General features: G+C 34.6%; 1 protein-coding gene across 1 annotated transcript in view; it reads left to right on the top strand.

The window, feature by feature from the left end:
- LOC149807258 (protein DEK-like) overlaps window positions 1–23,405 on the top strand; it is a 46,177-nt gene that overhangs the window by 10,139 nt on the left and 12,633 nt on the right. The window contains exons 2-9 of the mRNA XM_089964123.1: window positions 1,612–1,876; window positions 7,872–8,024; window positions 10,578–10,654; window positions 12,475–12,572; window positions 13,237–13,385; window positions 14,026–14,225; window positions 16,952–17,066; window positions 19,887–19,963. Coding sequence (XP_089820249.1) covers window positions 1,612–1,876; window positions 7,872–8,024; window positions 10,578–10,654; window positions 12,475–12,572; window positions 13,237–13,385; window positions 14,026–14,225; window positions 16,952–17,066; window positions 19,887–19,963 — 1,134 coding nt within the window. The remainder of the gene's footprint in view (window positions 1–1,611; window positions 1,877–7,871; window positions 8,025–10,577; window positions 10,655–12,474; window positions 12,573–13,236; window positions 13,386–14,025; window positions 14,226–16,951; window positions 17,067–19,886; window positions 19,964–23,405) is intronic.

Raw genomic sequence — 23,405 nt, 5'->3', positions numbered from 1 at the left:
ACTACAGTGTGCTATAAAAACGAACATGAAGTATTTGTGCACTGTATTATTTTATACACATCAATTATGTATTTAAAAAAATTAATTATAAGATTAGATCATTTTTATCTGTTTTAAAATCTTGTAAGAACTTGTTCACTGTCAAGCCATTGACCTACTGTAGTGTCATATCTTATACACGATGTTCTTTGTTTACAGCTTTATCACTAATCATCAGAATTTGATAATTTATATAAACTAAATGTTGCCTACATCAATATCAGAGCCTTTACCTAAGTTGTTGAAGCTTTCATAGTTGTGATTTTAATTGTATAAACTCAAGAAAGTATTGAACGAAATCAGCTGCCTCCATTTTGGAGAGTGGAGAATCTGACCCAGTTACTTTAAACAGCAGATTATGGATAGGTCTGAAAAAGTCGTTTTTGCTTTCCTAACAGAAGGCAGCAAAGTTTACATTTTTTTTAGGTGGCTTTGTGGCCACTTTGTCTGGTAGCACAATCCCTGGTACACTTCCCCCCTCCCCCAATGTTTCTGGTTGGCTGACCATCCGTTTTTAACTGCTGACCCTAGCACTCTTTCTGTCCATGGTGAGAAAAAATATGTGAAAACAAAATTCCCAACATTGTGCAACTAACTGAGCCAGTTTTGCCCAGTGTTTCGAGCACTTCCTGCATTATATAGATAGAGAACGGGAGGGAGGGAGAAAGAGACACACACACACACATTTACCAGCCCTAATTTTAAAACCAATGCAATATGAAACACCTTTTTTGCCTCATATATTAGAATCTGTTATCACTGAGGCAAAATATCTATATGTGCATTTCCAGTCAGCCAACCATTGCTATATTTTGTTGAAGACCCTTTCACCTTTTTTTTTTTACCCCAGAGTTTAAAAAAATTTTTATTATCCAATTCATTAATTCTAGCTGGTTTAGCCCATTATTATAGAATGTTTAAAGAAAAATAAGAGAAAATCAAAAAAGGACTGCAAACGATTTGTGCATCTAATTGAACCAGTTTATCCAAGTACTTGAAGTGCTTAGTAATTACATATACTTATCATTATAGTATTTAAAAAATCCCTACTTATCTAACTTTAAAACCACTGCAATAGGAAACTTTTTTCTTTTTGGCCTGGTCAATACTTTTACCTTTTTATTAGCTTGCTCTGATGCCCTTTGAGACAGACATGACATTTGTTACTTTCAATGTCTCCCTACTAATTCAACAGCCCTGTCACAGGGGTCTTGCTCACATTTCAGCATTGTATTTTCTTGTGTCACATCTACTTGTTATTTCACTCAGCATAACTTATATTATATCCATTATATCAGGCATGTGCAACCTTCGACCTGTAACCTGGTTTTATCCAGCATATGGCGTAGCTCACCGTACTTTTAAAAGTCACTATCCTGCCCATGCCCGGGGGAAAGTTGTACACACCTGTTTTATTTTTTAAGTTTATTGGCTTGTAGGATTAATATGGCGTGGACATTGTGTGATTTTGTAGTGTGTTAAGGAAGCTCCACTTGTTCATCACTGATTAGTCGACTTGTTCACTGGTAACTGTTTACTGGAAATAATAAGTGCTAAGATTATTTCTTACAGGAGGAGGAGGAGGAAGAGATGGATGTAAATAAAGCTTCAGATGCAGAGAAGGAAGATGAGGGGGATAAGTCAAATGAAGAAAAAGAAGAAGATGAAAAGAAGGAAGAAAAGAAAGAATACAAGAAGAAAGATGTGAAGCAGGAAACTTCTGTAAGCAAGAAACCTTCCACTACAGCAAAGAAAGCTTCCAAGAAAGCAGGAAAGAAAGAGAAAAGTGATGATGAGGAAAGTGGTAGTGAGGAGGAGGAGGATGAGGAACAAAAAGGTAAACTTATCTGTTGACTGTTTGAAAATTTCTTTGCAAACCTAAATTTTCACTTGTCCAGTCAAAGTTGTTATCCAGTTCTTTAGTACATCTTTGGTTATACCATTAAAATTTGAAATGGGATGGAAGTAATGTTAGTGATTTGTGTGCTTGTTTAATGTGCTCTCAATTTCACAAATAGGAAGTACTGTAAAGTCAAAATTGTGAAGACTTATAATGCCTGGTTTGGCATTACCCTTCACCTGATGTCATCACCTTTCAATGCCTCCATCCGTTACTCGTGGAAGTACTAGTAGACCCTCTACCTGATTTGCCTAGAAGTGTGTTCGGACCATAACAAAAATATCAGTCATTTTATGCTGATTTTCATTGCACCATCAACAGGGAAAGTCCCATGATATATAGCACAGGCATTGAAATAAATGACCATTATGTTAGATCATACCGTTGCTAATCAAGATCTAGTTGTAATGTGTTATTTAAAGTAACTGGGATTGTCCACTCTCCAGAATGAATTTATACACATTTTCATGTATTTTGAACAAGCAATATTTGTGCATCTGTTACTGAATTTACTAAATTTCGGGAGCCATGCCATGACTGTGTTATATCCAAATTCGGGTTATAGCGGGGTTGCACTGTACTGTTAGGAAAGTGCATGCAAGTCTTTGGACGAGTGTACTTTTATGTCGAAGTTACATAGAAGCCGTTTTTTCTATGATAATGTTACACCAAAAGCATAATGGTTGGCATATATGGTGACCTTTCGGGTGGCCTAGTGGTTAGAACATCCTGAAGACTTATAAAAATGGTACTAACAGCTGAGATATAATTATTAAAATTGGGAAAAACTAAAAAGAAATCTCTCAGACAATTTTAAAAGATTCTTTTGGCATATTATTTATGCTTTTTCTCAATGTAAAAATGAACCATCTACAGTTCAGAAGGGGTGAAACGATTCATCAGTATATTTGCTTTAATGATAAATATATTGATACAAAAGAATCGATACAAAACAATACTTACCGTATGTACGTTATTTTGGTCTTCAGCAGTCATGAATTATTATTATTAGTTTGCCTTATTATTCTTTAAATATAGACTTAATCTGAAACGGCATTTTTATTAGTAAATCGAAAAAAGACTATTGAGAATACTCACTGGCATCTACAAATTAGCACAGTGACATGGTTCGTAATCTGCCCCCCCCCCCCCATTCCATCCTAATTACCTTAACCCAGCAGTATGATCAGCTTTTACTATAGATTCCAAATGTGTTCCACGTGTATAATTAAGTATTTTACTTATCATATAAGAACTACTTTTTTTGCAAAGTTTCTGTGATGAATTGTTTAATCTGATTCATTTGAAAGCTAATCTTCTGGTGTGTCACATAGTGAAATATGATACAGTGAATTCTCACTGGTGGTTATTGCTTGTTCTGGTCCAGGTAAACCCAAACCACCAATCAGAAATTGATGTAGAAGTATTGGCAAAGCCACAGAGAAACTTCATGCACAAGCATTAATTGATACATAAAGTACTTTTGACTCTTGCAAAATGTATATAAATTTGCGAATGTGGAGAACACTGATGTGCAAGAACTGAAACAAATTAGTTGAAAATGTGCTCAGCAAAGAATATAATTTTTATTTAACTGTTCTTCTTGCAGCGTGTTTTTTGGGTGGACAAATGTTTACACTTCTGGGTTCTTCAAACACGTCATGAATGGTTGTCCATTTAAATTTGATTGGTACATTGTGCCCTGGAAAAAGCGTTACAGTGGAACCACACTATAAAGCGATGGAGTCCCAAAAATTGGATTGCATTAATAAGGGTGTCGCGTTAATGCTAGGTTTTACAATATTTTACTTTTTTCAGAGAATAATGCATTGTCACTTATACATATATTCATGTCTAATGTATATCAAAAATAGGGCATCAACCCTGTTTACTATTGTGCCATTGTGGCATGCAGTTCATTCATAATGCATATAATTCCACTGAAAAATTGCACAAAGATTTACAGTATTCAATAATTTTGTCCCAGATATTGTGTCAGACTTCAATGTCTAATATATAGCATAAACATAGTATTAACACCGTTTACTTTCCATCTAATATTGTACTGTTGTGGCCTCCAGTTAATGAATAATACATGTAATACCATTGCAAAAATTACGTCATATTTAAACTATTCAATAATTTTGTCACAGATCATTATGTGTCTGAATTTAGTGGGAAAATTTGACACCAAAATTTGGTTTTAAAAAATGATGAAGCACATGTATGGTTCATTACGTTCCAGGGTCTATGAGCGGTCTCTGTACAAATTTCATCCTGCTAATATTTTCTCATGTGCATTTACGTGTACCTTTATCCATTTTAAATTCCCAGTAATTAACACTTGTATGCCTATTCATTTGAATGGCTACAGCAAGATTAATTAACAATCAACACATGCTTTCAGCACACATATAACTTTTACACCAGATTTTGTAAATATTGAAAGAAACATGTGAAAACTACTATACTAATCATTGCGCAAAATGCAAAGTCAATCTGGTTGCATGACTCCATAATTTTAAATGTTATCATTTTCTGGACCAAGACCCTTTATTCAGCATCATTCAGTGCAGCATGCAGAGATAGCATCCCAGGCTTTCCCGCCGAGGTGACAGACTTCTTTCAAGTTGAGTGATGCCAGTGATGTGTCGAAGGAGTTGTTGTTATCTGTTTGATCATTTCGTGACAATAGTTTTGCTTTAATACCGATATGATGCCTTGGTCCATTGGCAGGATTTCTGACATAGTGTTCTTCTGGAGATAAGAGACTTTAATCTTGCCATTATGATTGACAGGATTTTCTGCTGGAGGTGGGTGGGCAGAGCAATTATCCAGCAGGAGAGCTTTTTCATTTTTGCAAATGAGCAGAACGGCTGGAACAAACGTTTTATGGAACCAGTCTTCAAATATGGAGCTATTCATCCATGCATTCTTGCTGTTAATGTATTCAAAGGGAAGGGCTTTCATATTAAAATGACGAAAACATCTGGGGAACTTCGCTTTTCCAATCATCAGAGGTCTGACTTTGTGGCTGCCAGACTTGTTGATGCAAAACAAGAGAGTGACTAGGTCCTTCCTCTTCTTAAAGCCTTCTTATTTGTGACATCACTCTTGGTTGTGAGGGTGTGATTGGGAAACATTTTAAAGCATAAACCAGTCGCAGTTATAAACTTGAATGGCTGTGTAGCAACCTTTCTCCAGCAATTTTTAAGCTCATTTTGTTAGGAATTGGCAGCCTCTGTTAGTTGAACTGATTTCCCCAGACACAAGAACTTGGCTGATAGCGTGCCTTTTCTTGAATCTGGCCAGCCAGCCGTTACTCGCCTTAAACATAGAATCATCTCCATTGATACGCCAATCAAATTTCTCCTCTTGAGCTTTCAGAATTGGGCCAGAAATGGGAACTCCATCTGAGCGATCCTGGTCAAACCATTAGTACAAGGCTGAATCTAGACTTTCGTCATTAGCTAACTTAACCCTTTTATGCTGTAAACCAGTTTCCTCTTCTAGACTGTAGGGTAGACTATGGAGCTTTTCTTCTTCTGTTTTCCACCCTCGCAAAATGGACTTGCTTATTCCTAGATCTCTGGCAAGCGGAGTTTTTTGTTTGCCCTTCTTTAGTTGATCCAGGGCATACAATTTCACTTAGGTAGAGAATGACTTGTGTTTGTGAACATTTCCATAATGACAATATTTTTACCAAAAAAATTGTAAATTACTGACTAGTTCATAAGCAAACAACATACACATGTAAAACCCAAGAACTAAGTGGGTGGCTTCTGTTTTTTTTTTATGTTTATTAAATTGTGAGAATCTTTTATTTACCACCACATTGTCTGCTGCTTGATTGTGTATACAGTTAAAGAAGAAACATGTCGGCTATTGTTTGAGCAATGAATGTATACAGAATTAAGACAATCACAAAGACAACTTACTGGCTTTACTCGTGGATCTGTAATACGCAACATTTCCGATAATGTTTATTTAGTCATAATACTTCAAGAACCTGGTGAAATTTTTAAATTACAGAAGCCATGCCACGATTGTATTATATTTCAATTCATACACAAAATCTTCTCCAAAATGATAATAAATGTTTTACACACTGTTCTCATACTTTAAAAATAATTTGTTTAGTATTTTTCTGGTCTTTCACCACTCTAGATCCTAATCCTTTTTCTGTCCCTCTCCCTCTTTGTCCATCGAGCTTTCCAACATACACTCGAAATTCATGGATGTAGCTGGTTTGAGGATGGGCTCTTTCTGAGAGGTTAATGCCAAATTTTGTGGGTTTGGTCAGCAGGTGTTGCTTAAATGACAGTTGTCCTTTATAAGCAATGATGCTTTCGTCAATTGACTGGTTTATAGAAGGGTCATAATTTTCCAAGCATTTATGCAAGACTGTCGTAGAAAGGTCTTGTATGGAAAATCTTGTCATGTCCTGGTTGGCTTCTGGGTGCGTTGGCGCTTCTGTCGTTGGCATGGAAATATTTCCGCTTTTTTTTTCCTTCAGATCTTCCTCTTGTCATGATTTCTGGTATTCCTGGGATCTCAAAATATACAGATATCATGCAGGGAATGGAAAATTTGAATATCTGCATAAAAGTCATGAACGTTGTATATTCCAAGATAGGCCCACATCAACGTGATGCTGGTTTCATATCATTTCAGGTCTTGTTTTTTGGTCCACCATTTTAATTTTGCCATTTCAATAGGGCCAATGCAGTTTTGCAAATTTTGAGCAGAATTCCCAAGATTCTACAAGTATAATTTTGATACATCTCGACAAAATATAAATGAAGTACTTCATGCCATATATGATGCACATGCATACGTAATACAGATATTTTTAAATGGCCTGCGGTATGCGCTGATTGTTCCAGCACAATATAATGCAGTGGCGCATTTTAAGCTCCAATGCCAGTTCAGTTTTAAAATATTCTCTTTGCCCTTGTATTTTTTTCCTTCAAATATAGCTTTTCAGTCATGTGCTTTTTCATGTTGCTTTCTGGAAGATAAATGCAGTATTTTATATTTGCGTTGTTAAATTTTCTAATTAGCATATCATTATTGTCATTAAATAGGTTGGAAATTTCGTTTGACTAGCCAATAAATGATTTTTGACAATGTGCAAATCTACAAATTTCTTCACCTATGATCAAAACCATCAATGAATTGGTCATTTTTATGCATAAAACTTGTGTGCACACAGTGCAGAGTAGTAAGTGCAAAGTCAATAACATTGTACACATTTTGAAAGAAGAATTTGACATCATTCATCATTTTGGACTTCATGGACATGATTTAACAAAAGTTAGACATATAGACTAGGTAAAGTTACTGTTATGCATAAATTATTTTGTGTCTCTACACTCATAATAACTATAATGTGCATGGATTTAGCTGATTTGTGACAAGAATTTTAATGGCAGAGCCAGGCAAGTAGCAAAAGTAGATGTACATTTTTAAGTTTTCTGTAATTATGGTATGAAATGTAAAGATCTCTTTTTTATGTTCAGATTATGTCTTTTGCCACTAATATTAGGAAATAGAAAAATTTCCCTTTGATTGGGTGCCTGGGTAATCGATCATTAAGATCTATGGTTACCCAATAGAAGCTTTCTGAAATTTTGACAGCTTTAATCCATGGCATAGGTGGAATTTACCAAGAATGCTGATGGAGAGATTTTGTTTTGAGACATGTAGCACAATCTCATTAAGCAGATTTGTTGTCTTGCTTGCTCAGGATTTTCTGGAGAAGTCTTACTTCTGAGAGATTAAAGAGAGTTTGAAAAATATCTGTAATCTTGCCCAGTTGCATGACCGATTTTAATTCAAATGCAGTATTTTTTTTTCAACTTGCATTATCAAAATAAAAAGTTTTATGATTATTCATTAAAGCTAATTTCCATTATTTGATGATTTTCAGTTGGTATCTACGACAAACCTGTTATTCTAGAAGAAGGAGCCAAACGGGAACGCAAGAAAGTGGAGCGACTTTCTGCGACTTTCACCAAAACTGAAGAAAAACCGTTTGAAGTGCCAAAAGGCAAAGGAATATCTTTAGGAGAATGTGGATTTAGTACGTCTTGATACTTGATTTGGAAAAAATGGATGAACCAGGGTGGTTTTTTTTTTATAGAAATGAAAATTGTTGTTTCTGGGATTTCTCCAGTTTACATTTTTTTTTATATATAATTTTGTAAATAAGAGATTTTAATGACAACATAAAGGTCATGTTTCAAAATATCCTAATGATTTTAGTGCATTTAGTTGATTTTTCAGTGCAGTATTTTACAACTGAAATTACCACCAATTTTTTCACAATTAGATGTCCAAGTCAGACCCTTATGACAGGCAAATCTACTTATTTCAACCTCCTTTAAATAAAAAAATTTATTGAAGGTCATCTTTGGTAACAAAATTGATATCCATTAGTTCACTTGACATATACCAAAAAAAAATTATTTTACTTTGGGTGTTGAGGAACAAGCTTGATTAGTGATTTTTAAGTCCTTCACTATTATTACGTTTCTTCTGATAACTTTTGGAAATCTAGATTTGAAAGATTCTAGTGAAAAAATATTGAATTCAGGCGTTTACGACTTCTTAATTATACAGTTGATAAATTGTCCCAAAACATAACCAACAGTATTGACAGTGAGGTGAATGTGTGCCTGTTTTGGCAGAACAATTGGATCTTCAGTTTGGATTATACAGACAAGTTTCATTTTAACTGGCGATTACTTAAATAGACTTTAAGAGCCCATTGTCTTATTTGAATGTTTCCTGGTGGATACTTTTAGACCTTAGTTTTGTTTGCCTGTAAAATGAAAAAATTAACTGATGATAATCATTTTAATTTCTTTCTTTTTGAAAGAAAATAAGAAAGTTTGTGTTTTGTTAGTGGAAAAAAAATTCATATACACCTCTCCCTTGATAATCGCACACGAGGGCCACAATCATTGACCGCACTATAAGCAAGGGCATGAGTTACAGAGGGACCTCCCAAATTTGTTTTAAAAAATCCACTTAAACATCGAGAAAACTGAAAAGGGGGTGGTGGTGACTAGGCTGTTTGATGACATAATCTTTGTTTTACAATCACTTTGATATTAATTGTTAATAATGTGCTTTTTTTAATGAAGTTGTTTGTTATTCTGCATATCATTTGTTTTCAAAATGTCCAACATGTGAATGATGGTTTCAACAACCATCACATATACGCAAAAACATCTGTGTATTACGTCGCTACTTTTTGTTTTGTTGATTACTCTGGTTCCCAGAGTGTATTTAATAGTATCCTGCCAAATTGGGAGTCTGTTAGCAAGGAACTAGACAAACTGTTGATACATAACCAAACAAGATTACGTTTTTTCAAAAAACAAGCGACATTATTTTGCGAGACAATTGTCTACGTCAAAACTCAATATTTGATTTGTTTAATTAGTACATTATTGATGTTGTGATTTCATGGGAAGAAATAGTGAAACTTTTTATCATCCTTGAGGATATGTCTTAGTGCCAGTTCAGGAATTGTCTGAAATGTCTTTGCCCACAATGGTCTGTATCTGTAAAACCAAGCTCTTTATTTTATGAAGTATTCTTTTAGCTTGGTTGCCTTGCTATCTTTGATCACATTTATGAATGAGTTAGTTAATTTAAGGTAGTTTATGTTACATACACAATAATATTTTTAACAGTGTTTGATTGATTCATGAAGTGAGTTCATACGACTGGGGCCGCTAGATTTGTGTCTTTTAACTTTTCTTTTAATCACCTCCTTTATTTGATTCAAAAGACATAATTAACGTGATAATACAAAGGAGGCCAGCCTTTAATTCACTGCAACACTACAACAAATACTTTCTCAAGTCAGTTATCAAAACATAGCCATTATGTAGATTGATGCATTTTACTTCTAAATACACATTGCATTTATGATTACACTTAAGAGGAATTAAAAGATAGAATTAAAACACAAATTTCACTGAACAGAAATTGTTTGTATTTAGGTATTAGTGTACTGCCTACACTAGACTAAGTGACATTTTCATTGATCAAAATTTCCTTGAATATCTTTAATTCTGGTGTACTAAGAATGTTGTTTGGAAAGAAAACGAGCAATATATCGATGTTTCAGTTACCAATTTTGATTGCTATTTTCTTTAAGTTTTAAGAAAAAGGGATCTTTTTTTGTTGGTATTTTCTGGTTTTACAAAAGGGAATCCATGTCTGACCCCGCGTTATGAGCAGGTTCATGAGTTATCAGGGTGCGAGTTATTGAGGGAGTGGTGTATATAGTTCCACTTCTTTGATAATGAATCAATTTTAATTTCATAGTAATGGGGGAGGGGGCTAGAGAACCAGTAAATTATAAATTGTACTGGTTCTCATTGCTTCTAAAAGTGTGACATATGAATTATGTATATTTCTTAGTCCCATGTCTCTTGTTTTTTGGTTGATTTAATTAATATTAGGTAAACAGTTATTTGATTTTAAGTTGTGCTGGTATTTTTTGTTTCATTTGCACCACTTGTGCAGTTAGTGAGGGTAATCATTGTCATATCTGCACATTGCCTGTTTTTTAGTTCAACATTTAATATGACTAATTGATGACAATTTCTTTTTGCAGTTGATTTCAAACTGAACAGAACGCTTGCCGATGACTTGAAACCCTTACACCGATTGATATTTAAAAGGGCTGGATCAGTATGTATACATAGTGAGGATATTGCTTCTAGAGTGCATTAATGTGGGAATTCAGTTTTTTTTTCTTTACTATGGCACAAATTAAACCATTATTTGCTCCAAACAAATGGCTTATAATGGCACTTTTCCCTTGATGGGTTATGTGTTTAGTTTTTGCATACATGTCGCTCTGAAACATTGTCATATACACAGGGTGTTTATAAATGGCAAGTTATATTTTAACACAGGAAGGGCATCACATTTGGCAACATTGAGAAAGAATTTTGAAAGTTGTGCTATTTGTACTGGTGCGAAAATTGCTGGTAACAAATTTGTATAACGTCAATTTTTAATTTTTCATCCATATAAGTGACTGGCCACTTGATACCTGTTTTCACTATCTGCAGCAGTCACTGGATTATGTCTGTAGATGTTACAAGACATTTTTTGAACATGATTGCAGCTAACTGCAAGCTGTCAATCGGTTTTGAGAAACAATTGAATGTGATTAGTAGGAAATAAGGAATGACCGAGGGATATACTCTATCATTGAACAGGTTGGCAAAAAGATTCAGTGTCATTTACAAGTGTTGTTAATTTATATTAATTGCAAACTGAGTGTGAGATGCATTTGGGACTGCTTAGTGTTTAGAGATTATTTACTTAGGTAACACGTTTTTGTGGTCTAAACTTAACTGAGTAACACAGGATGCTGCTACAAGGATGCCAATTGTCGACTGTAAAGGGCCAGAGTCGTTTATATGAATGAAAAATTTACTTTATAAAACAAGTCTTTATCAAGCCCAAATAATATGGCTAATCTAGCTCTGAAAAACAAAGATTTATATCCAGCTGCATCTGAGGCAGCTACCAGGTTAACTCTTGCCCCTATTTCTGCTGCAAACTGTGAGGGTGTTCAGTTGCCAGAATCTGGTCAAAACAAACTTAAGAAATTCTATTGGTATATCTACTCTGAAACATTTGAAGAGAATTTCACTTGATGGGCCCAATGTTGAGAGTTTTGATTTCAGGAAGGCATTTAAGAAATGGTCTGGGGGAAAAAATAATGTGGATATTGATGAAGTGTGAGTGACATTGTTCATAAAGATTAGCAGTATTTTGTACTATCATTTATAAAGAAACATTCTTATTCTTCCTTTTCATATGCTATACCTTGAACTTCACATGCTTATAATGATATTGTTATATTTATTATAATTATTCTTGTGCTTTGAAATGGAATAAAAACATGTAAAAACTGTTTTATTGTCATGTTTATATAGATTAAAAATATAATATTACGCATTTACTTAAGTCCATGCATCATGACATAAAAATGGCTCCTATGGCTAAAAAGTGGCTCCAAATCTTAAGTTTGGTGATTTTCTTGGCACAAAGAAAAATATTTCCATGGGAGGCCCTGTCAGTTACTTGATATTCACTTGCAAGATCTTATATATATACATTCCTGACTTGTTTTCTTAACTGGGTAGACTGAACTTTGATGTGGTTGTGGTGTTGATGTGCATAAAGAAGTAAATTTTTGTGTTACAAGTATAATTTTGAGAATTAATATGTCAAAAGAACAAGTTTGCATGTACGTTACAATTGTTAGACTCAAATTTTCAAGAAAATTGAACTACCATTAAACAGTCTTGTCTAGTTTTTTATGAACTGAATTTTCCCAAAATCCAACTTTAAATTATTCTATGACTTTCTGAAAAGAGCATTCTTTTATTCTTCCATAAATTTGATCAGGAAAAATGTATTCTGCTTAATTACTCTTAAATGAGATTTGTGCTTCAGATTTTGTTCTATTAACTTGTCTCTTTTATTTGCAGGCCTTTGAAATTAAAAAGAACTTGAGGAAATTCAGTGGATTTCCATTTGGGAAAAATGACAAAGAGTACGAATCACGGAAAAATTCATTAAATTCAAAGTAAGTATTGCTCTTTTCAAGCCCTTTGTTTTGTGTAGAGATGGCCAATGTTAACAGCTAATTCTTTAATATCCTTCCATTCCTTCAGCTTAATTATCATGGTATCATTTCTAGTAAATGGCTTCTTATGCCATGTGATTTATACAAAGAATCCTGTATGCATGATCTGTAGTCTATGCGGCCAGGTAGAGTTGGCAAATCAGAAAGTTTGAAATGACTGTCAATAGGAGTGATGTTTAATGAAGTAGGGCATCTAGTTTTAATGAATCGATAATTTTCTTATGTGCTAGAACTTCTTTACTTGCTGAACTAGTGCTGAGCAAATGAGCAAGACTTTCTTCCATTATTGAGGATGCATAAAATATTCTTTACATGATTAATATTTTTAAACACTGCTCAACATTGATCATGCTAGGATTGTTAATATTGCATGTCCTTCCATTAGATATTTATTTATAATGTTCTTTTTTTTTCCTTAAATTTTCTTGTACATGTTCCAAATCCATTCTATATCTATAGTTTTGAAACAAAACCCCAAAGTAATGTTCATTTTAAGCTTCTGATAATTGATTTCCTTACTTCTAATTCCAGTCATGTTCTAAATCATTGGACTAGTCATTTGATTCGACCAGTTTGATTTTAATTTGAATTTGTCATTGTACAGGTCATATACAACAGTTATGATCAAGTTCATGTGTGATATATTAGATATCCCAAGAAGTGGTAAGAAAGAAGAAATGATTGACAGGCTCATGGAATTTTTGCTTAAGCCAACAGATTCTGGACGAAAGGTTCCGAAGTCTAAACGAAAAGGTAAGTTGACATTGGTTTTAGCTCAGTGGTTCATGTAGTTATGTACATTTAGAATGCATCTGCTAATACATATATCAGGACAATTCATTTGGGTTACAACAATCCAATTCATTGATATAGCAAGTATATGTTGTAATTTTGGTAATTCTATTATTGGGTTAGTCGAATTGATATACAATGTCAAATATCTTTACAGCTCACTTTAAAAACTGATGTATTTATATAGAAGCAATTATCTCATTTTACCAAGTGACATTTTTAAGATGAATATCCATTAACAGAGTTCATCACAACTTTTCCTTAGAGAATTCTTAGATGTATATAAACAAACTTTGTTTTCATGCATCTCATAGGAAATGTATTCACCAAAGAGTTATATTAGTACGTCTGACAAACACATGTGATGGACATAATAATATCTAAGCTAAGAACAGTTTGTCGTTTTTCTTTATTTAGGGATGAAAGCCAGTAAGAACACGTTTGAAATTAGCACATTTTAGATGGTCACTAAAGGTGTCTGAAACATATGTATTATCCATTTTCACTGACTCTTTATTCAAAATAAGTCAGCACTCAATACAAGAAGTCATCATGCTTTTGTTTTAAAGTTGTTTATTATGTTGTAAAATCTATTCTGAAGGAAAGTCTGATGAGAAAAAGAAAGGATCCAAAAAGAAGGCAAAGGAAAACAAACCAGAAGGAAAGAAAAAAAAGAAAAAAGAGGGAGATGAAAAGGATGAGGAGGAGGAGGAAGATGAAGAAGAGGAGGAAGAGGAGGAGGAAGAAGAGGAAGAAAATGAGGAGGAGGAAGAAGAGGAAGAGGAGGAATCTGAAGTGGAGGTAGTAATAAATTAATCATTATGAGGGAAAGTTTTAAAAGCAAGTTTTGTTCAGCATTTTCACACTGTATTAGTGTGGGTGACATTAAGTTCCCAAGAATAGATCATGGAAATCTAACCGGATTTTTTTATTATGGGGAATTTTGAAGGATATATAAAAAAGAAGTACTTCCCAAGTACTGTATTCTTACAGAAAGAATTAGAGAAGCGACATGGCTTCTGTTATTGTAATATATTAAGGGGTCATGAGGACCCCACATTTTTGGTACCAAGTGGGAGTGGGATAGTCAAGACTCAATGTGATATTTCTTTGCTTAACTGGACTATGCTTGATTTATTTGTCATGTTGATAAATTACACATGTAAGTTTGTGCATGCGTGCATGTTTTAAAACTCAATTGAGCAAGTTTCCATTAAAGTGTCAATGCTGCCACTTATAAATTGCGCTTCTTCCAATCTAAAGTTTGGTAAGAAGGAAATGATTTGTTAAAAAGGACATAAACATTGTTTAAAAATAGTGATGTTAGATTTAGACAACGTTCAGATATTCGGTTTAGAATTAAGAGGTGCCACATAGTTGCTCATAATTCTAGTCTTTTTTCTGGAGTTTTTGTGAGGGGTACAATAAAAACCAAACAAGACTTAAATAAAATGTGTGATGGAGGTCCACTAGACTTAGGGGATGTCCACCAGATCTAATGGGCTTAAATTTTTCATAGTGGACACTTAATCCCTTGTCCCAGTGTCTATGTTCCCTGGATTGAGTGGATATTCCATAATCCAATATACACGTACTGTATATGCATGTTTTGATTTTTTTTTTTTTTTGCACTTGTACTGCAGGATGTAGGAAGACATGAACAGACAAAAAATTAAGATCTTGCCTTATGTTTGTGCTAACATTTACAGGGATGGTCCTGGCTTTCAAAAAGCTGTCGCCAAAATAATTGCCAACCTCAATATTTTGTCGCCAATTTTCAAAAAGTGTCGCCAAAAAAAGTAGTGTACATTTTTCCAAGTGTTAATTTAGTCTATTAATGTAACAGGCAATGAAAATTACAAAAGATGGATTAGTTAATACTTTAATTACAACAAGCATTAACAAAATGTTACAAAGTGTTACATGAAGATCCGTCGCGATTTTAGGGCTGCCCACTTGTTGAATGCAGTTTCAAAGTCTAATTTTTCACATCTGTACATGCTGATTCTCATTAAATTCTCGAGAGATGAGATGCAGAACTTATTTCTGATGTCAGTTTTTATGAGGTTCATCTTACTGAATCCACGTTCAGTCCTCAGTGCTGACAGGTGACACCAGTAGTCTCTCAGCAGCCCCCCCCCCCCATGGCTAGCTTCACAAAGCTTGTAGCGAATTGCTTCCTAAATCCCAAGAATGATCACTGAATGCTGTATAAATTTTCTCGACAAGAAAAATAGGATCTCCATTCCCACGAATGAAACTTACACGAGTCAACACCTGGCAATATTGGACCGTATATATAAGCGTAAATTCACACCCAATTTAGGGATTCTTTCACTCCTGTATTTTGAGAAATAAATAATTATTATTAATTATGCAAAACTGGTTTGTTTTTTTTTTTTTTTTTTTTGCTATTTCTTGTTGCGGAGTTTAAGTCTCTGCAGCCGTAACACGGGACTGATGACAAAAGAAAAAGATCAATGAGTAAAATGCTGCACTGGCGACAGATGTAATTGTGATTGAGATTTTTTCCATTTGTTTTGTATTTATACACAGTAGTCGGTACTTCAAAGGTTATCAGTTTTCTATGAAGATTCAGCAAAACTATTGTATTGGTATATGTATAAAAAAAAAAACAGAATGATTAGCCATACAATTAATTATATCTGTTCTATTCGCGTCTTCAGAAGTCGGTCAGTTGTAGGTATAGTGCGGTAGCATGATTGACTGTATCGCAACATACAGTACTCAGCCCAGATGTCAGCATAGGCAGATTATGATGTAACAATGCACTGTAAAGATAGGGTTGTCAATAAGAACAAAGGATCGTTTGTGTAACAGATTGATTCCAATGCATTGCTTAGTCAAGTTTGTGGCTTCCTTTCGTTCTGGCTTTAAATTTATTCAGTCCAAATCCATGATTGTATGTACAAATTAAATAACCAAAAAGTATGTCGCCAAAAGAATCGCCAGATGGGATATTTTTGTCGCCAATAAGGAAAAAAAATCGCAATTTGCGACATTGGCGAAGCCCAGGACGATCCCTGCATTTATACTGCCTAACTCAAACGGACCACTATGGTGGCCTAGTGGTTAGAGTGTCCATCTCAGATACAGGTGGTTATGTGTTCGATCCCCTGTCGAGTCTTACCAAAGACTTAACAAAAATTGTACTAACAGCTGCCTTGCCTGGTGTCAGGATAATGTGACTGGGTGTCACATCGTGCTACATGTCTGTGGCATGATGCGCCAGTGCTAGGCATCACTATAAACTCGCACTACAGACATCATAGTGATATGACTGAAAATTTTTAAAGCTGCATTACAAATCCAAATCACACACACCCTAACTCAAATGAATATTCAAGATAATTGCTCCTCATGTTAGAGATGAACAAGTTCAAGTGCAGTAGCTTGACTGCATTGAATAAAGTTGTGAAATATTTAGCTCATATTTATTCTGCAGTAATGCAGATAGAAAGAAAAACTGTCATATTAAAAAAAAAATGTATTTTAACTTTTAACAGGAACCTCCAAAGAAGAAAGCAAAAGTAACAAAAACACCTAAGAAAGAAAAGGAGGAAAAGAAGGAAAAACCTAAGAAAAAGGAGACAAAAAAAGCAGCTAAGAAGGCCAAAATTGGTATGTTTTAAGTTTTATATGTTGTTAGATCAGAGCTAATTGCCGCTGAATTTTAGGCACAACAGTTATACGATGACTTCTCTTTTTTTCACTGTTGTTCATTTTTGTGTGTCTTGCATGCAAAGTTTAAGCATAGTTGCAGGAAAGGGTCCTAATTGTTTCCACATGTAAGTTTTATATCACAGACCAGACTTTGAAGTTTATGAGTCACTGACTGCATTCAGAATTCTTCACCGTAGTTTATAACTATTAATTTCCGGCATATAACTGGATTTGTTTCAGTCGGTTCCATTTTTTTCTGTCATTTGCAACTTAAGATCAGTTTCCAGCACATAATATGCTATTACTCAGATGTTTGTTTTGGTCCTTCCCAGTCTCTTTCGAAATTCATGTCATGTGATCAGTTTCACACCATCACCCAGAACACTTCATTTCAATTTAAACTATCAGACTCTAAGCCAACCCAGAGTAAGAAAAGACAAAACAGTTTAGTGAAGATAATGTCAAAAGCCTGTGCTTTCCCAAGGTCATCACACATCAATGTCAGCCATGTGTATTGCACAGTTTGCAGTTTGGATTTCTCTGTAGGGCATGAAAGGAGAGATGATATTCACAAACTCATTTCTTCCCAGACTCGTACAGATTATGCAAAATTTCAGCAGACTTTAGTCCCTCTGAGGAGCTATTTGAAATCTATTTATGATAGGGATGAATCAACAGTCATTCAGCTGAGGCACTTTGGTCGTGCTTCATGCAGAGCACAATCTCCTCCTGTAAGCAATCAGTGACCATGCTACACATAGTTTCAAAAAAAATGTTCCTTGATTTGAAGATCGCTCAAACAATTTCAGGTATCATATCTAAGACAGTGGATATGATCAAGTTAACAACCAATCATTCTGTCAAGAAGCTAATGGAGAGAATGCAGATGTCCCCCTTTTCTGTTGCTTTTTCACTAAATTTCTTTTAGAAATGAACTTTCCTTTTTTAGTAATGCTAGTGATTTATTGTGCATTTTTTCCAGACAGTAATGCTAAGGATTACTTGTATGCTAGAAGGAAAACACTTAAGTAAAAAAAAAAAGCTCACAGAATTCAGATTATCAGTGCAAGACGAAAAACAAGGTGTGGAAAGGTTCTATAAACAGCCTGTGTCTGAGTGTGAGTATTGCACTCTTGCACCTTCTGAATGGGCACCCGAAGGGAACTGGGTGCCTATTCAGAAGGTGGCAGAGTGCATCTTTGACCTTAAATAGTTACGTTATTTTCTTTCTTTACTGATGGTTGTACATAGTTACATATACATTAAAGTTTTAAAAATAAGTACTTTTTCATGAAAATCAGTATTTTTGTCATAAGCAGTTGGTTCTTTTGTGCTCTGGGGTTGGCAGTTATGATAAAGATATGAAGAAAAATATTGAAATTGGTGGGGAAGCTTAAAAGAAAACAATTATGTTGATTTGACATGGTATGTTAATTTGAGTACATCCCATTGTTTTTGTAAGGTTTAATGCCATTTTTCAGCACACGATAGGCTATACATGGCGGCCTGTATTAATGGTGGAGGAAAACCCCCAGAAAGAACCACTGACCCACGAGAAGCTACTGGCAAGCTTTCTCACATACTCACAAGTACATCTTGTGGCATGAGAGATGACTGACATCATCATATTTGAAGGAAGTAAAAAAACAAAAGAGAGATCAAGCATGAAGCCTTCAACTCCATGCAGTTTGGAAGTTCACTTTCTAAAACTGTACTGGAGGTTATCAAGGTTCAAGTGTATCATAATGTTTTCCTTTGTTGTGTTTGTCTTAAATCACACTTCTGAACATTTTTAATGCACATTTCCATATTGACAACAGCAGTTCATAACATTTCTGTTACTTCTTACTGGAAATTAGTCTGACTTGGAGAAATATTTTGACTGCCCTACTAAGGTTTCAGTTGGGTTGGCAAATCTGACTTCTCAGTGTGGGAGGCAATCATCCTTAGGAAATCAAAACCTCACCTGCGGAGTTCCCTTTACTCTTATATCAGTAGATGCATTCCATTAGGTCTTTAACGCAGTAGAGGAGGGTTTCTGTCTTCACTTACAATACCCTTCATAGCTTTCAGTGACCTCCATTTTGTTCCACCTTGTATCATTGTTGGACCCCATACCTGCCAACTCTTAGGATTTTGCTGTAAGTCTTGAGGAAATGATGCTGAAAATACAGACTTAAAGTTATGGAAATATGATTGTTTGTGGTAAAATCTGGATACTGCTTTGTTTGTATTTGATTTGAACCCATGTGTCATGTTAGAATCATTGGAATTGGTTGGGGAATCAGGAGAACTTCAGATGCTTTGCAGCACATATTTTGTCAGACAAAACATCTGCACGATCAAGCAGTTGTTTTTTTTTTTTTTTTTTTATGGCATCCCTCAAAGGGGAGACATTTTCAGGAAGAAAGGGACAATAAGCCTCAAAGTTTTTTAAGTCAGTATGGAAGAATACAAGGGAATAATTAGATTTGGGGGGGGGGGGAACTGGCAGGAATGGTAGTAATTTTGTTTATTGAGTATGTCACACAGCAAGAATTATTATTGTCACCATGTCATGCATGAAATTTAAAACTTTGATAAGGATTATTTCGGGTTGAGAGATAACATCAAGCCATTGAGCTCCATAGGGTTTGGAACTGCAGTGATATTATATTTTACATTTATGCCAGTTTCTTGTGCAGATTTAAATAAGGGCAACACAAAAGAGAGATGGTTGTGCATTTGTCTGATATGAACATTTTTAAAGTATTTTTCCTTTTTTTTAAAAAAAAACAGAATCAACAGATGAAGACGAAAGTGATGAGAGTTCAGATGATGAACCTCTTGTGAAAAAATCTGACGGACCACCATCAGTAAGTAATGTAGAATAGTCATGATGTAGAAATTAATTTAGATGGTACTGATATAAAGTAGGTCATAATACTCGCTTCAGTGCTAATATTGTTAGACCCTGCATTAAGAGCAGATCTATGCATGTCCAAGTGTTTCAAGTACCTTAACGGGGGTGGGGGGGGGGGGGGCATACTCGAGGTCTTTGAAAATAATTAAGTTATTGTTCTACTTCACCGATGGTTGTAGATGTTGTACATGTGCATTAAAGTTCCAAAAACCGGTATTTTTGTACCCTGACCTTAGCAGCTATGTTGCCCGTGCATTTTAGGAACGGGTGACAACAAAGAACATGAAAAGATTTCAGTATTGTTTACTGGAGTCCATAAAAGGAAAGTCCTCTCATGCATACACGAATGACACTCACATAGTTTAAACTTTAATACAAAATTTTATTTGACATTTCTTCTCAAACTTTGATAAACTGACCCAAAAAACCCCAGAAATAATGCTTATTTAAACATGATTTTTCTCTGTTTTAAAGCAAAAATCAGCTTCCTCCTTACTTGAATCAGATTTTTCTTGATTTAGTCCGTTTTTTTTATATCATCTCTGATCCCGTTTTTAAAAAATGGTCTGTCCAGTCCCATTCCTCAACAACCCCTGTAAATTATTCCATATATTAGTTAGCACATGACTCTTGTATAGAGTATTCTAATTGGTCAGAGGTTTAAATTCATCCATTGAATCTTCGTGTAATGGAAACTGATGGCAATGGAAAGAAGAAGCATGCTTGCAAAACATGGAGTCCCAAGTTGTTAGAGAGCATGACATGAAAAGTTTAGATAAAGGTTTTAAAATAGTATGAAAATGGAATGGCTGGAACAAAAAATTGATGGAAATTTAGTTGGTCAGTTTATAAGAGAGTAACTGGCATTTTGTGACCTCTGCAAGAAAGATCTGAATTACAGTAATTACAGTTGGAAGAGTTTGGAAAAGCACCTACAAAAGAAGCTTCATACTGAAAAATTGAAGCTTAGAAGGCATCTGGAAAAAGTGCAGTTAATTACAATAAAAAGAAAGATTTTTTGCATGAGAGAACAGATTTAGCCCTCTGTCAGAATATGTGCACTGAATGTTGCCAATACAAGCACCAGCTTGAAAGGAGAAAGGCTGTCATTGAGAAGGAAAAGAAACGAATGCACATTGAGCCCAAAAAAAGTCAGTGGTGACAAAAAGGAAGGCTGAAGAAATCTTTGCCAAAGCCGCAAAAAGAGCTTGACTGGCATATCAACAGGTGTCTGTTGGAGAAAAAGACAAGTGAGTGTATGGGATTATTTGTAGATAGTTGATGTACTTGGGTGTTAATTTTACAGATTTGTTATGAAAAGAGAAAAGTATAATATATTTGCTGTAAAAATTGAGAACTTATTGTGACTTATTTATAATGTGAACACTGACATACACATGAAAAAACTTCAGCATCAATAGTATTGGAGAACCAATTCATGTGACTATATATTGCGAAATTATTGAAGTCAAGTTGAACATCTTTGTTAAGTTTATTAGTTTTTCAAATGATTATTTTGATATATTTTATGATCATTAGTTGCACCAGTAGCAGTTTTTTATGTGCTGCCCCTCGAGACCACGTTGGGGGAGGACCAACAACAACCAACAAACCCCCTACTTAAAACTTTTTCAGTTTTTTTTTGTGGAAGACCAAAATTATGTCTCTAATATTTTGGATATGTATATCATTTGTAATAATTTTCTATGCTACATAAATTTTCAAACATTGGAAACGTTTGATAAATCTTACCTAAACTTGAAAAATTGCAGCTGATATTGCTTGTATTATATAGACAAGAAAGACCAGTAAAAAATTTGTCTTTTTAATACGACTGGATTTAGGAGGTAGCATAGCAGGCTTGTATCTTTACATGAATATGATCGGGAAACATATTTGAAGGAAGAACTATTTTTATCAAGTTATTAGGAGCGCTGCCAATACAAGCACATTATGGAAATGTCTAAAATAATTTGGACTTCTCCGAAAAATCTTATGCCTACCCAATTAGACTAAAATAGAGACTCAGTTACAAGTGTACATGAAACAGCAAACATCTTCAACCATTCTTTTATGAACATGATAAATAATCATGTCAGAGAACATCAAGACCACTAGCACAAAAACCTCAATTTATGTAAATACACATTGTCATCTGGTCCTTTTGTTTTTAATTTTCTTTAGTTAATGTAAGTGAATATAATGATGAATACTATAGCAGTATGATAAAAAGAAGCCACTGGGTTTTATGAAATAGGTCTATAATATTGTCTTTGTTGTATAATTGTAGGTTCACTTTGTGTCTTCTTTGAAAAGGAGTAGTATTGAGGAAGATGATACGGATTTAATTTCCCTCAGAGATATTGTTGAATGTTGTTCATCGTTTGCGCATCTACATCTATTCTAGGGGGTACACCTGATGCAAGTCATCCAGGATTTGGTTGTTGTATCAGAGCACAACTAATGTAGCCAATCTTTTGAACTGGTGCGATAGTCTGTTTTGATTTTATTGTATTTAGCTCAGTTTTTAACTTTCTCTTTAAATTCTGCAATAAGGTTTGTTTGTTCACCATTGATAATGATTAAGGAATCATCTGATGGAATCACTTGTCTGCATAATTGTTGACTGCAGAACCCTAAATAAAAATCCATTAATTAATAACCTGCAAGTGTTCATTTCTTGGGGACACTGAGGTGACATGATGGATTAAGGTCACCTATACTATTACTTTGATCAGTTTTATTTAGAAGTGATTTGGATCTAGTTTTCTCATTTTCATTGTAAGATTTCTTATTTCCAAGGTTTTTGGTACAGTTTTAGGGTCCTCCAGTCTACATTGAGCACTGTCAAGGGCTCTTATAAATTGTCAGGTGTAACATTTTCTTTGATATATTAATACAGATGGAGGACGGGGTCTTGGTGGGTAGTGGCAGTCTATTTTAAACAAGTTTCTACCCTCACTTAATGGCAGACAATGAATTTTCAAGCCAAGTTGAAGAGTCTATTCCCAGAATATGGAGTCCACTAGTGGTACTGTGATATGTTGCAGTTGCACGAATTTCCTCCTCCTCATGGAATTTTGAAAATTTGTCTGTTTTTGCCTACTGTCACTAGAATTGTACACTAAATTATTATGTAGAAAGGTACGACTAGCATTTATCACATGAGGGGAAACTAACTCGATGATTTTATACAGCCTGCAGAAACTTTGGTTGATGTTGCCCAGGTACATTTACAGACCTGCTAACCCTGACAGTTTTGCCAGAAATTTTGCGAAATTACTTAAAATACAGACTTATGGATTAAAGGGACAAATTATGGAAATGATTGTTTGAAGTAAAATCCAGATAATATAATAGCAGGTTCATGTTTGGTTTGGATCAGTTTTATATTA

Source organism: Sinohyriopsis cumingii, chromosome 1 (genome assembly GCF_028554795.1).
Source record: "Sinohyriopsis cumingii isolate HCF-2022 chromosome 1, ASM2855479v2, whole genome shotgun sequence".
In the NCBI taxonomy this organism is placed as follows: Eukaryota; Metazoa; Mollusca; class Bivalvia; order Unionida; family Unionidae; genus Sinohyriopsis; species Sinohyriopsis cumingii.
This window is presented reverse-complemented; position numbering and strand designations above follow the sequence as displayed.